The sequence below is a fragment of the Solea solea genome, chromosome 11 (genome assembly GCF_958295425.1).
Source record: "Solea solea chromosome 11, fSolSol10.1, whole genome shotgun sequence".
NCBI classification, from domain to species: domain Eukaryota; kingdom Metazoa; phylum Chordata; class Actinopteri; order Pleuronectiformes; family Soleidae; genus Solea; species Solea solea.
Genome location: NC_081144.1, coordinates 19,055,742 through 19,068,914, shown reverse-complemented (window position 1 = coordinate 19,068,914; position 13,173 = coordinate 19,055,742). Strand labels below are relative to the sequence as shown.

Genomic DNA, 13,173 nt, shown 5'->3' with positions numbered 1-13,173 from the left:
ACTATATACTATAATTTATATATACTATATTTTACTTTTATTACATAGCTTTGGTTGTACTTTTGGATAAATGCCAAATGTATTGTTTTTTCTGTATTTTGAAGACTGCAAAGGTTACTTACATCCTCTTGTTTTTTCTATATTAGAAGTAGTGCTGGTTAGTGATGAAAGTCAATACATGTTAACAGAAAGCATCCTTTGTGTTCTTCATTTTGTTATGCTTTATGGGCTCCATTTTATTACAGGCTACTGCTGCTGTCACCAGCAGTGGCCTGTGCAACACCAGTGTAAACAAACGGTTAACTCAAGCAAAGCTAACTTTAAAAAATCATCCACAGAAAGTTTAGGTCACATCACACTGAAGCCTCCATGGTGGTAAGCCCACTAAGGCTGTCGGCTTCAATTTCACACGTCATAAAGCAAACTCAGCTACAAAACAGAGGACAGCTCAACAGTGCAGCCCAGCTTGGCACTGCAGCATCAGCCCACTGCATAAATCAGTAAAAAAAAAAAAAAAAAAGTTCTTCTCACTTTACTGGATGTGGCTTCATAATGCCCTGCAGCTGACATTTGTTCCTTTGTTAAGGCTCACATTAAAGCTAACAGGACACAGTTAGGACAATTCAAAATTCTAACCTTGAGAAACAAGAATGTATAATGTCTGCAGTTGTGCCACAAACTGTGCTGTAATGTGTAAATGGGCTGTTTAATAGCCATGATAGTGATTTACTGGTGTTTAAGGTTCAAAACCAACAGTTTATGTTGAACACTCTGGCTATAGGAGTGTAGTACAGAAAGGACCAGTCCTCTTCAGTGTGGTTACTTGTTCATCAGGAGGACAGTTGACTATATTTAGTCAGAACTGGCGGCCTGTTGTGCCTCAGTGTTTTCTTGTTAGATCGGCTTGTTAACAGTTGTACAACAGCTGCGTCTCTGTCCAAGCTCATGTCAAGTACACTGTGACACAGAATAAGCTACACATTCTGAGAAGTTTATGTTTTCTTCCAGTTGTTGTGAGTATGTACGCCTAGACCTAAATTGGGATATAAGTACAGAAATAATCCTATAAATATTTAACCTCCATTCAGTAATTGGCATGAAAACATTCACATTCAATCAAGATATAATATGTATATCTCCGGTAACCTCCATTAGTCTGCAATTTTTTGGAGCTGGTTAAGGCATTCGGGCAGCTATTAACAGCGAAAATACAAGATAAGATAATCCTTTATTCGTCCCGCATGGGGAAATTTCTAGTGTTACAGCAGCATCCAATCACAACAATGTAGAAAAGTAGAAGTAACATAAGGAAAATAAAGACTATTAAATACTATTAAATATGTGAAAGGCAACAAATGAAATCAAGGTAAACAATAACATAGTATTTACAAGTAAATAGTGCAATAAGCAGTATTGCACAGGGAATGAGGCTGTTTTGGTGTGATTTTGGTGTGGGTGTGGTCTACTGACTGTACTGGTTGTACAGTCCGGCTGCAGCAGGGAGGAAAGACCTGTGATACCTGAAAACTGTTCTTCCCTTAGGTAGGACCACAAGGACTGTTTCGGACACAGGTTAATTAAGTGGTGTGTCTTTTGTCCCGGTGGCAGGGCCGTAGAGAAGATCCTGGCCCGAGCGCGGCAGCTAGTGGACGTTAAGAAGGAGGATGGCTTCTCGGCGCTGCATCTGGCAGCACTCAACAACCACAGAGATGTCGCAGAAATGCTCATCAAGGAGGTGAGCTGAGGATAGGAGCAAATTAGTCCTTAATCATCAGTTTCATGTGTGTCATATGACCTGTTGTAACGTTCCACCTGTTCTGGTCAACGATCCACCTGTTGAAATGGTCGGGTTTTAAATGTCACACACTCTCACACACATGCTTCAGGTAGTGATCAAAGACGCAATCAAACGTTTACCAAATGTTACTGAAAGTTGTTTATATAGCTATTTTACTTTTAAGCCAAAATATGCTTGGATGTGATTTTCAGCCCTAATTGTGTTCTTTAAAAACTAACTTGTGAAGCCAAAGACACATTTCCACATTTGTGGATAATAAAGATTATTAGACTTTGTCTTTTTAATACATTCAATGCAACCTATAATGTTGTGGTACATATGTGGTTGGGAATCAAAACCTTTTCCCGTATCTCTTCTGACACAGGGACGCTGTGACATCAACATCCGCAACAACCGTAATCAGACGCCACTGCAGCTGGCAGTGACTCAGGGCCACACCGAGCTGGTTCAGCTTCTGGTGGCCGAGAGCGCTGACGTCAACATGGAGGACGAGGATGGTGACACGGCCATGCACGTGGCCCTTCTTCGTCCGCAGCTGGCCAACATTATGCTTAACCCTACTGTGGGAACCAGCAGCACTGAGGAGAGCAGTGAGGGCTGTTCTTCCACATCGCTCTACTGCAGGGTGAGAACTATCAGGGAGGGAAGGGGGCAAGTAGCATGTCAAACTGTTAATGTTATGTGTTCCCATGCCTTCCAAAATAAATGGGTTGTGACGTGTTTAATGTAATTTAAGGAAAAACTAAAAAAGAAACCAAACTCTGTTACCAGTCTTGTATAAAGTACCTAAAAGTGATACTTGAGTAAAAGTATCTTACCAGAAAATGACTCTGGTAGAAGTTGAAGTCACTTTTTATGAAATGACTTAAGTAAAAGTCTCAAAGTATATGACATTAACTGTACTTAAGTATCAAAAGCCATTTTCTGGTATCAAAAGCCATTTTCTGATATAAAATGTACTTAAGTTTTAAAAGTAAAAGTGAGGAGATAGGATTGAGCCATGGTAGCTCAGTGGTAGGGCGCAGTTTGTGGCTCTACTAGTCTATATGCGTCCTTGAGCAAGACACATAACCCCATGTTGAAGCATGTGAAGGGCTGAATGGCAAAACTGTAGCTCTGTATAAATACAGACCATTACCAACTCGTCTTCTGATTTTATTTGGTAGTAATGAGTAACAAAGTTAGTTAGAGGAAATGTAGTGGAGTAAAAGTACAAGTTCCGAGAAATACAAATAACAAAGTAATGTACAGATACGTGAATTAAGTACAGTAACAAAGTATTTGTACTTCATTTCATTACAACACTGTCTATTACGATGTATAATTTTCAATCTGGCAGAGGATGTGACTTCATACAAACTGTCAACTGATGTTAACAGCCATTCATTCTTCTGTTATTACTGACATTACTGCAACAGTTGTGATGATGCAACCAAATCTGTGTTATTGCTGCATCACTGGGACTGACCGATCTCCACAGAGACACAACAAAACTGAAAAAAGACGAGTCAGGATGAAGTAGTGGCTAAATCCAGACAGGCGAGAGAGTAAATAAAGACAGAGGAGAGCAGCAAACATTCAGAGAGGTGTAAAAATAGAAGAAGAGAGTAAGTAGACTACATGTGGTTGGAGGGATTAATACAGACTTCGGAAGGTAATTACAGACTGGGAGTGTAGTAAATAACCAAATACAGCAGAGAGAATGTTAAACAAAAACTCAGGGAATGAATGTTGGGGCATCAGCTTGTAGTCTGGGTTGGTTGATCCAGGATAAAGAAGGGAGGTGCCAGGTACATAATGTTATGAAAGGAAAGAGAAAGATAAAGGAATGAGTCAGGCTTTAAGAGGGTTAACTTTAGTTTATTGTGTAATCATTGCAACAGAGATGGAGAGAGAGAGAGAGAGAGAGAGAGAGAGACCGGGGGTATAAGTTTATAAGTTAAAATCATTGCTAGAGCTCGATATTGTAATTTGTCTGGAAACAAAAGTTCAAACTTAGAGCTTTATAACCACATGGATTACAACCAGTAATAGTTTTTAAAGGAAATACTAATTGATGAAGAGGGAAAGAGGAAATAGTGAAAAAGGCCTACTTAGTGTGTCAAGATAAATGTGCTTTAGTTAAGATGTCTAATAAACACACATATTTGTGACATATTTCCTCAGAAGATGTCTTGAGTTTGGACAAGACAACACTGTCTTTTGTTGTTACTATTTTACAGTCTAGTTTGATATGTTGGTTATTGTTTTGTTTGCACACTGTGCTTCTCTATAAAATATTTTTTTGGAAGTAAGGTTCCACACATCACTGCCGCAGCCAACAGAAAACAACGTATGACAATTCAGTGTTGATATTTGATGTGTTTTTAATGATGCGCATGTAGTCTGCGTTACTATTCACAGGAGTTGTGTAACATTAAACTGGCATTATTGGTTTTCCTTTGCTGGCTAGAGACAGAGCAAGCTGTAAACACATCACTGACAGTTTGTCACCTTGTAAAGTCGTTACAGTCAAAGTGTTTACACACGGTTTACACAGAAGCAGCATTATGATAACATTCATTTGGAGTTGTTTGTTAAGTGACCTAGTTAATGCAAGTCTAATATTCACTTTAAGCCCTAATATGTTTTCATCTACTCCTGGGGGAAATATTTCTGCTGGGGTGATGGCGTACACCTGATTTACACTTCAGGTTGATCCCAGTGTCTTTGCTGGAAAGTGCTGCTCGATGCTGCTGTGGATCACCTGAACTGAATTTAAATAGTGAACGAGCTGAGAGATGAGAAAACGCTCCAGAGCTGTTTGATCATTTTCTATGGATTCATCACTGTGAGCGTACAGTACTTTCTCTCATTATTACACACTGTCATCTCATCTGCTGTTAATACAAAGATATTGATTAGTGCAGCAGCTTTAAACGCCCACTTAAGGATTTATTCACAATATGTTGTGATTGTAATTGAGCCCATCTGTAAATGAATCTCCTTCATGCTTTTGAGACTCGCGAATACTTGTTTAATGTTCCTCATTGAAAGACCTCAACTCTCGGCTCAGTGCAGCACTTTATATTTGTGCACTTTGAATACTTAAACATCAGTTGTTAAATCATTGTTATATCGTCCATATCGTTGTACCAATGAGGAATGTCCTTTCCGTTCTACATGACCGCGAACACTGCAGCGCTGCTCAACACCCTGGAAACCTGCCAAAACCTCACGCACACACACATATACGCATGCACGCACTCACAGCCTTGAAGGTGGTGGTCAGAGCTGTTTCTGCCACTGTCAGCAGATGAGTTATTGTGTTTTTCAGTGCTGATAAGATTTGGGATCATGTATCTAATTGCTCTGGTTTTACTTGTATTACCTCTCTGTTGCTCATCATCAGCCTTGAGCTTCCCCTAAGTTTGCACAAATTCAAACATGATTGAGATTTTTTTTTAACTTGCAACTTCTCTCTTTCCATGCACAGCTGAGTGCTTCAGGTCTTCTGGTGAATACTGAGCTGAGTGTCGGAGCGGCGATGGCCTGTTTTCTAGCACAGGAAGGGGCTGACATCAACTATGCCAACCACAAGGGCAAGAGTCCACTGGACCTTGTTTCAGACACTGCAATGCTGCAGGTCATCAAGAGCTTTTCTGAGAAGCACAGGTGAGTTATCAGCAAAAAAAATAAAAATGGGCTGAACAATTATGATTTAACACATTTTCTATGTTCCATCAATGAACCATTGATCAATGAATTGTTGTTTTGCCCTTGTTTAAAACATTTAGTTCATTTTTAAATGTAACGTGGCTATGGGGAAAGTATAGGTTAGGAATGAGCTGGTTACATATTTGGTATCAATCTGATACTGGTCAATTAATATCAATCAGGTTATCGATAAGAAAATTCAAATCCTATCCTTTCCCAAAACTCATCTAAATGTTTCATGAAGCACAGTCTGTAAAAAGTGCTTATTTCTTCTTTACGGGAGCAGAATATTTGTAACAACATCACATTTCTGAAATGGTTGGTGGAAAATGCATCTGCACAAATGTGTTATTACTACTAGAGCTTAGTAGTTTAAAAGATGTAAAAATAATGCCAGACTGATTTATGTAGATACTGGACATTGGTATTGGTATCAACAAAAATAAATGGTATCAAGCCATCCATGGCATAGGTGTAAAAGTTACTTTTATAAAGACACTTGAAACTAGATTTAACTGTCAATAATACTGTTATTTATCTATTATTTATTGTAATTCCTATTTTTTTTTTGTATAGTTTGTTTGATTTATTTGATTGGTTTACTGTTTTAAGTTATCTTTTTGATATTATTTGACTGTGTAAAGCACCTTGGGTTACATGACATTTGCTATATAAATGAAGATTATTGATTATCTGACCACTGCGTTTTAGGTTGCAGCGTCTGCAGGCCATCACATCTGGACAGGGCCTGAGCAGTGCAAGCATGCGGCGGGTTCACACTACACCCAACACCATGACCAACCTGGTTCTCCCTACACCGCCGGGGCCCAGTGAATGCCTCATCTGCTCTGAGCTGGCTCTGCTGGTTCTCTTCTGCCCCTGCCAGCACAGCGTGGCCTGTGAAGGTGCGATTAGATAACAATAATAATTCAGTCATATACCATTTATATAGACATTATCAATGTAAAACCTCTTGTTCCTGGCTTAATATTTACTGTGTGTGTCTTTACTGACTTGGTCCTTGTTGAAACAGAATGTGCCCATCGAATGAAGAAATGCATCAAATGCCAAGTCACAATCACGAAGAAAATTAGACAAGGTAAGACTAAGCACACTTCTGTTATACTGTATTTTGTATTTAATGCCGACATTAGCTGGATTTTTTAAAAATACGATAAAATAACATTCATGTCTTTTATTCTACTGCTGTTTAGCAAATGTTGATTGATTTGTCATTCATGTTGTTGGTTTCCTCCCCGTCAGACCAAACGGAGGTGGACTGCAGCCCTGGAAATGAGAACTCTGAGCAGCACAACCTGCTGGAGCAGCTGCAGTCCCGTTACCGCCAGATGGAGGAGCGCATCACCTGCCCCATCTGCATCGACAACCACATCAAGCTGGTCTTCCAGTGCGGACATGCCTCCTGCATCGACTGCAGTGCTGCGCTCAAGACCTGCCCGATCTGCCGGCAGACCATCCGGGAGCGGATCCAGTTGTTCGTCTGAGCTTCTCTGTTTCCTCAGCTCTTAACGGCCAGAACTGGGATGTCCGAGGAGGCTGGAAAGGAGTGAGGGTGAGGATGTGAGGGGGTGCGCAGCCGTTTCCTTTTGAAGACCCAGAAACCTGTGTCTGCCTGTCACACCCTCCTGCTCATCCTCACCACACACAGTCAATTACTCACTCTGTCCGCGTTGCTTTACTATAAGACGCTGTGTTACATCGTCCTCTGTTTGTTACATTTTGAGTAGTTTCCCTCTCTCGAGCAGCGCAGGCAGGAAAGCGTTGATTATGTTAACTGTTTTGTTGCCGTCAGTTCTGGTTCTCCCGTCGAGCTCAACAGGAAGTGGACGAGGAGAAGTTACCTCGTTGATAACACTGGTAAGCGGGGAGAAGGAGGTCCTCAACATCCTCATCTCCGCCTCCTCTAATCTGTCCAATCTTTGCTGCTTTAAGGGGATGTCTGTTACCCATCATCCTCTCTGGCTGTCTGCCCTCCTCTGTTTACAAGGCTGCACAGAATCAGTCCCCATGTTCTCGCCCCCTTGGCCTGTCCTGTGAATTCTGTTTGCTCTCATTTGTAATAATCTCTTAATAATCAGTGTTAGTCTCTGCAGAGGGAGTTGCTATAACTAAAGGCTCTCTTCATGTTCCCCAGCCACTCGCTGTATGCAAGGGGAAATACACACTATATATGCATGAGTATATGCATATTGTAAAGCTGAAAATGACTGTGTCGTCATGGGTGATTTGTTGTTGTTGTTGTTTTATTTCTCTCTCGTTACATTTGTGGTTTTTAATGTACGGATAAGTACAGAGTTTTATTTATGTGTGAAAGGTGGTGTTACTTAGTAATGTCCTTTTCTCTGTTGGTGTTTGCTTGGCAAATGTGTTATTGTTTCTACTGAAATTCACCCCAAGCCTATGTCCTCTACTCAGGGTATCAAACTATTGAAAGCACTTGTGATATCCATAAAAAGGTTGAAGAGCCCCCACATATGCTGACACACACCTCCATACACACACACGAACACAGAGCTAGTTTGTCAGGTAATTTTAGTGGAGGGTTGTGGAAAGAAAAGGTCATTTAAAAACAACAAAAACACATTTTATGAACCCTAAAGTGTTGTTTTTTTTATTACTTTTATTGGTGAAATGAATGTTTGCAGTTAAGTTTCTGCAACATAACTGTCATTCTACTGCATTTTATTGCAAAACAAAAGCATCCCAGAATCACCACTCTGCTGCATTTCGGTTTAACTTCAGACAGAGAGCATTGTCTTAGACTGACCTCAGTCATGTGACGGGTGTAGGGATCCCAAATGAATACCAGGTTATTGTAAAAAAGAAAAGAATCAAAAGGGCAAAAAAAGTCTTGATGTTGGATCTGTAGTTCCTTGTCTGCCCTCTAAGTTGAGTCAGTTCAGAGAAAAAAAAACCCTCTCTTTCATCTGGAGGTCAGGATTGTACACCATCATCTTCATCATCATCATCGTCATCATCCTTTCTAATGTCTTGGTGTGTTTTCTTGAAGGGCTTATGCATATGAGAAAAAAAAAAGTTTCTATTTTAAATCTTTATTTAATTTTTATTTTCTACACTTAACTTCCAGAAACAGGAGTTTTGTTTTTTTTCGTCTTCATTAGATCCCAAATTTTGGGAGAGCCAATGTTAAAGATGTACATTTGAATGTCGGGGTGGGTGGGTTGGGGGGATGTATCCTGTCTTACTCTGCCTTTTTATGTGTACAGAAAACGATGTAAGAGAAGGAACTGGAGAGAGTGAGATGCGTTTTCCATGAGGAAAGAAAGTTTTACATCAGTGCCAAATCGCATGAGGATGTGCATGGGCATGAACGCCCGAATTTATCTAAAAAAAAAAAAAATTTGCAGCGTGAAGTTCAACTAAAAACTGTTAAGCTGTTAACGTCGTCGTTTGGTTTTAGTTCAAAAGCAGACAGTTCTCTTCGGCCCACTTGGTTACATTACTGGCATTAGCATTTGAGCTAATGGCGTTAGCCTCCTAACGCTAGCTTATAGTGTCCTCAGTGACAGGTGATACTTCTCTCATTTTCAAAACATCATCAGTCCCATATTGTTTGGAGCTTTTTACGAGTATATATATTTATATTCTGTGAGACATTATCAGTCGAGCACCACGTTTCTTAAAAAAAGAAAAACAACAATTGCACCATTTTGAGGATTGTCCATTGGTGTTCTAAGTTGATGGATCCACAGGTGAAGGCAATAACCTTTTAGAAAATGGAAAATATTTGAGTCCCCCCCCCCTTCCTCTAATGGAGTTTGCTGCGAAGGTGGGAAACAATTTATGTATAAACACACTATTAAAGCAGCAAATGTTACTATTGGTGTTTGTACAGTTCAGCTCTTGGAGTTCTGATGTTGGCCTTACTGTCCATTCCTCCTCTGTTGATGTTTTTTTCAGTTGTATTCTGTACAAAAATATTTTGCAATAAATATGGAACTGTTTTCTAAGGACTTGGGTGTAGACCTTTGATTTATTCATATTTCGTTTCCCGTAAATATTCTGAAGTCTTTTGGAAACTGATTCAGACATTCATCAAACGTCGCATGAAATGAAGAGTTCTTGAACCGTAGTTGTAACAGTGTTACCGTGTTACTGTGTTACTGTGCAAACCTGCAGGAAAACTGTCGATCACATACATTGTATCGCTCACCACCACAGCTTTGCTCAATTTGATGACAACTGAATATTGTAGTGATTTATTAAGAGACTTGTTTTCAGTAAAAACTAGTCTTATTAAAATGAGATTCTGCCTCTTTAGGACCAGGTCTTGGTCTCAATATGGACTACTGGTCCTGGCAAGGTCAGTGTTTATACCAGAAAATGTCCCAAGCAAGAACACACACACACACACACATGATTTGGTCATGTTTTTGTCACCTGCACCTACTTTTTACTTTTCATTTGATAACGATTGTTGGTATTAAACTTAACACCATTGTACCTGGTGATTCAAATGCCAAACTCATTCTGATGTCCCAATATAGATTATATGAAGATAATATTGAATATTGGAAAACAAATGTTTAAAAAAATTTTTTTTCAGAGTGTAATATTATTATTATTATTATTGTTATTATTTGATGACCTACATCATGCTCTCTCTCTTCTCATGTGTTTCCACTCAGTTCAGGTGCAACGGCAGACGTGCTGTTTTCTTTTACCCGTTTGATCTGACTGGTGTCTATGCAGCCACTCTGCTGCTGCTGCTGTGTGCCACTTCTTAGTCCTAATTGTCTTATAGCTCAGATGGCTTTGGCATATGACTCAGCGCTTTACCAGTGAAGTCTTCTCTGAGGACAGGATGTGAGTCTGGAACACGAGCACAAACACACGGCCCTTATGTCACACAAATGATTTCCTGGGGATTCACTAAACCAAAATAAATGACAACACAAAGGTTGTAAATGCAGGTGTAGCTTGTGCTTAAACAGTGTTATCGTATACAGTCAACACCGTTTGTTGTTTGTGATTATTCAGCATAAAAACTCAGAATGTCTGCACACAAAATATCTTACACATACATTTTGACTTGATGAAATCAGGAGATGTTAATATCCATATGTTATACATAATATGTCTTGGATTATAATGTACAGTATTTAACGTAAAGGTATGGTGTGTAAAATATAGCAACATTTATTTGAGTTGTAGTAAATACCACGAACCATCTGACTAAACGCTAGTCTTTCCCAAACTTATTTATATGTCATTTTTCAAGTATGACAAACTATTGTAACCCAATTTACAGCTTTTACTGTCATATCACACTTCATATTATTTTTAATAGATGAGTCAGCTGTTCCCAAGTGATTCACATTCGATAAATCAGTCATTAACTCCACTTAAATAAAGAACTGTTTGCATGTCATGTAAAACTTTTACACTCCCTGTATGACACACAGCCAAGGGCTTGTGTGGGACAACAGCGCCATCTAGTGATGATTATTTACAGGACATGAATAGTGTTTCCTTTATGTGTAAATTAAACCACACAGTTTGTGTTGGATCACTAGATTACACGTTATTGTGAGTCATGAGCACTTTGAATAAAAATATGTGACTCTTATTTTGGTGATATAAAACTGTGTTTCCATTGTACAACTTTGTTGTGTAATTATTTCATATGTTTGGTAGTTTGCCCTGAGTCTAGATGTGTGAACATGGATTCAGATGAAAATAATATTGAAGAGGCAGACGCCCATTAATACCAGTCTCAGGTTGCCTGCAGGGGGCGTAGTTGTTTACAGAAGTGCTCTGTGGAGCCATGGGAACAGTGTCACACAGTTGTTGAGAGGAGTCTTCGTTTTAAACTTAGAGGCTGACGTAACAACCATTCATGAGCACGCTCACTGATCAGCCCACAGACATTTTTAATATGCCATTAACAGTTTAGCCAAAACTCACGTCTTTTTCTATTTTATTTAATCATTGATTCATTCATTTTACATCTATACATACAGTAAACTTTGAGGATTTACCTTCTGATTTATAGTATCTGTACTCTGTGTGAGTGTGGTTTTAGGCGTTAGGACATTTGAAATGATATTCATAATTATGTTTATATAATTTCATTTGAATGAGTTCTGTATACATTAGAAAAGTGTGTGTACTTTTATTTGCAGAGCACCTTTCTTGGTGTATAAAATGCAGCTCAAACTGCCTGGCAATAAAAACAATAACAATAATAATGATGATAATAATAATAATAATAATAATTACAATAATAATTATAATAACAATAATAATAGGTCGGTTTGTTTCCATAAAATAAAATAAAATAAAATAAAATAAAATAAAATAAAATAAAATAAAATAAAATAAAATAAAATAAAATAAAATAAAATAAAATAAAAGGGTGAAAATAATTCTGGTCTAAGGGCAGGTACAGAACTTGCAGATTTTATTCATTTATTTAGTCATTTGAGGGACATTGTACATTATTCAGTGTTTTAATGTGTTGCTGGTTGGATGTTGGGAAGAGGAAGTCAAATTCATATTTGTTAAGTCCAGGTTTTATTTCCCCCAGGTCTGGACATAACAAGAACAAAATAAGAAAATATATAAAGAAGCTTATGTTGTTGTATGTGTTCCAGTTAACAGAGAAAAACTAATACCATGTGATGTAGATTGTGCAGTGTGTTCTGAGGATTCTTGCTGGTTGATATGATATTAAAATGAAAATGTAAAATGCTGTGTTATTATTATTATTACAAAGCTGTGAAAATGGATCTTGGAATGAACTCTAAAATAAACTGGAAGCCAGGGCAGGGAAGCTAAAACAGGAGTAATGTGCTCCCCTCCTTTTCTGGTGTTGGTTAAAAGTCTGGCAGCAAAGTTCAGAACAAGCTGGAGTTTGTTAGTTGACTTAACTTAAGCCAGAAAAGAGGGCATCGCAATAGTCAAAGCTGCTTGTTATAAGAGTCCATGTTTCTACAGCAGCAAACAAAGGGCCTTTTTCAGGGCAGACATTTTGACAGGTCAAAGTGGGAAGAGCATCCAAAAAATGTAAGGCCCCTCCCACTTGTCCCTCAGTGTCTTCTCTTCTGCAGTATACTGTTGGGGAGGGAAAGACACAGGAGATTCTGCACCAGGCTGTTGAGCAGCTTTTTTCCACCACAGTCAGACAGACTCCTTAACTCTCAGCACACATGCCCTCCTCCATTAACTTTAATCTGTCCCCCACTGTTTGCACTTCAAATGGACTCTTAAAGAGGCTCTTTACGTCCTCTCAGTGATGCACTTATGAATGCACTTTGTAAATATGGGCTTTCTGGCATTTTATGAACATGAATATTCTTTTTAATTATGATGACTCTTATTTAAATGAGACTACCTTTAAATGACTGATAACCATTACATTTTACAGTGATTGCTACTTATTACATTCTAAATGACTGCAATTCATTTCATTCCAGTCAGTTTAGTATGTTGTCCAAAATAATCCAAAAAAGGCATGGTTTAGTATGTGGTCCAAAATGTGACAAAAATAGTAATGAGATAGTATCCAAATAGTAATAGTATAGTATCTTGTACAAAAGCACCCAAAAAAGTCATACTTTTGTATGTCGTTCAAAATCACCCAAATAGTAATAGTATAGTATCTCGTCCAAAAGCACCCTAAAATTTCATAGTTT

The 13,173-nt window shown here is 38.6% G+C and overlaps 1 protein-coding gene across 5 annotated transcripts in view; it reads left to right on the top strand.

The window, feature by feature from the left end:
- Positions 1–9,489, top strand: part of mib2 (MIB E3 ubiquitin protein ligase 2) — a 38,341-nt gene extending 28,852 nt beyond the window's left edge. For all 5 annotated transcript variants that reach the window (XM_058642375.1, XM_058642374.1, XM_058642372.1 and 2 more), the window contains 6 exons: positions 1,609–1,735; positions 2,163–2,423; positions 5,274–5,452; positions 6,206–6,399; positions 6,528–6,593; positions 6,758–9,489. In XM_058642375.1, the coding sequence (XP_058498358.1) occupies positions 1,609–1,735; positions 2,163–2,423; positions 5,274–5,452; positions 6,206–6,399; positions 6,528–6,593; positions 6,758–6,999 (1,069 nt within the window). In that variant the 3' untranslated portion in view covers positions 7,000–9,489. The remainder of the gene's footprint in view (positions 1–1,608; positions 1,736–2,162; positions 2,424–5,273; positions 5,453–6,205; positions 6,400–6,527; positions 6,594–6,757) is intronic.
- Positions 9,490–13,173: the final 3,684 nt, after the last annotated feature.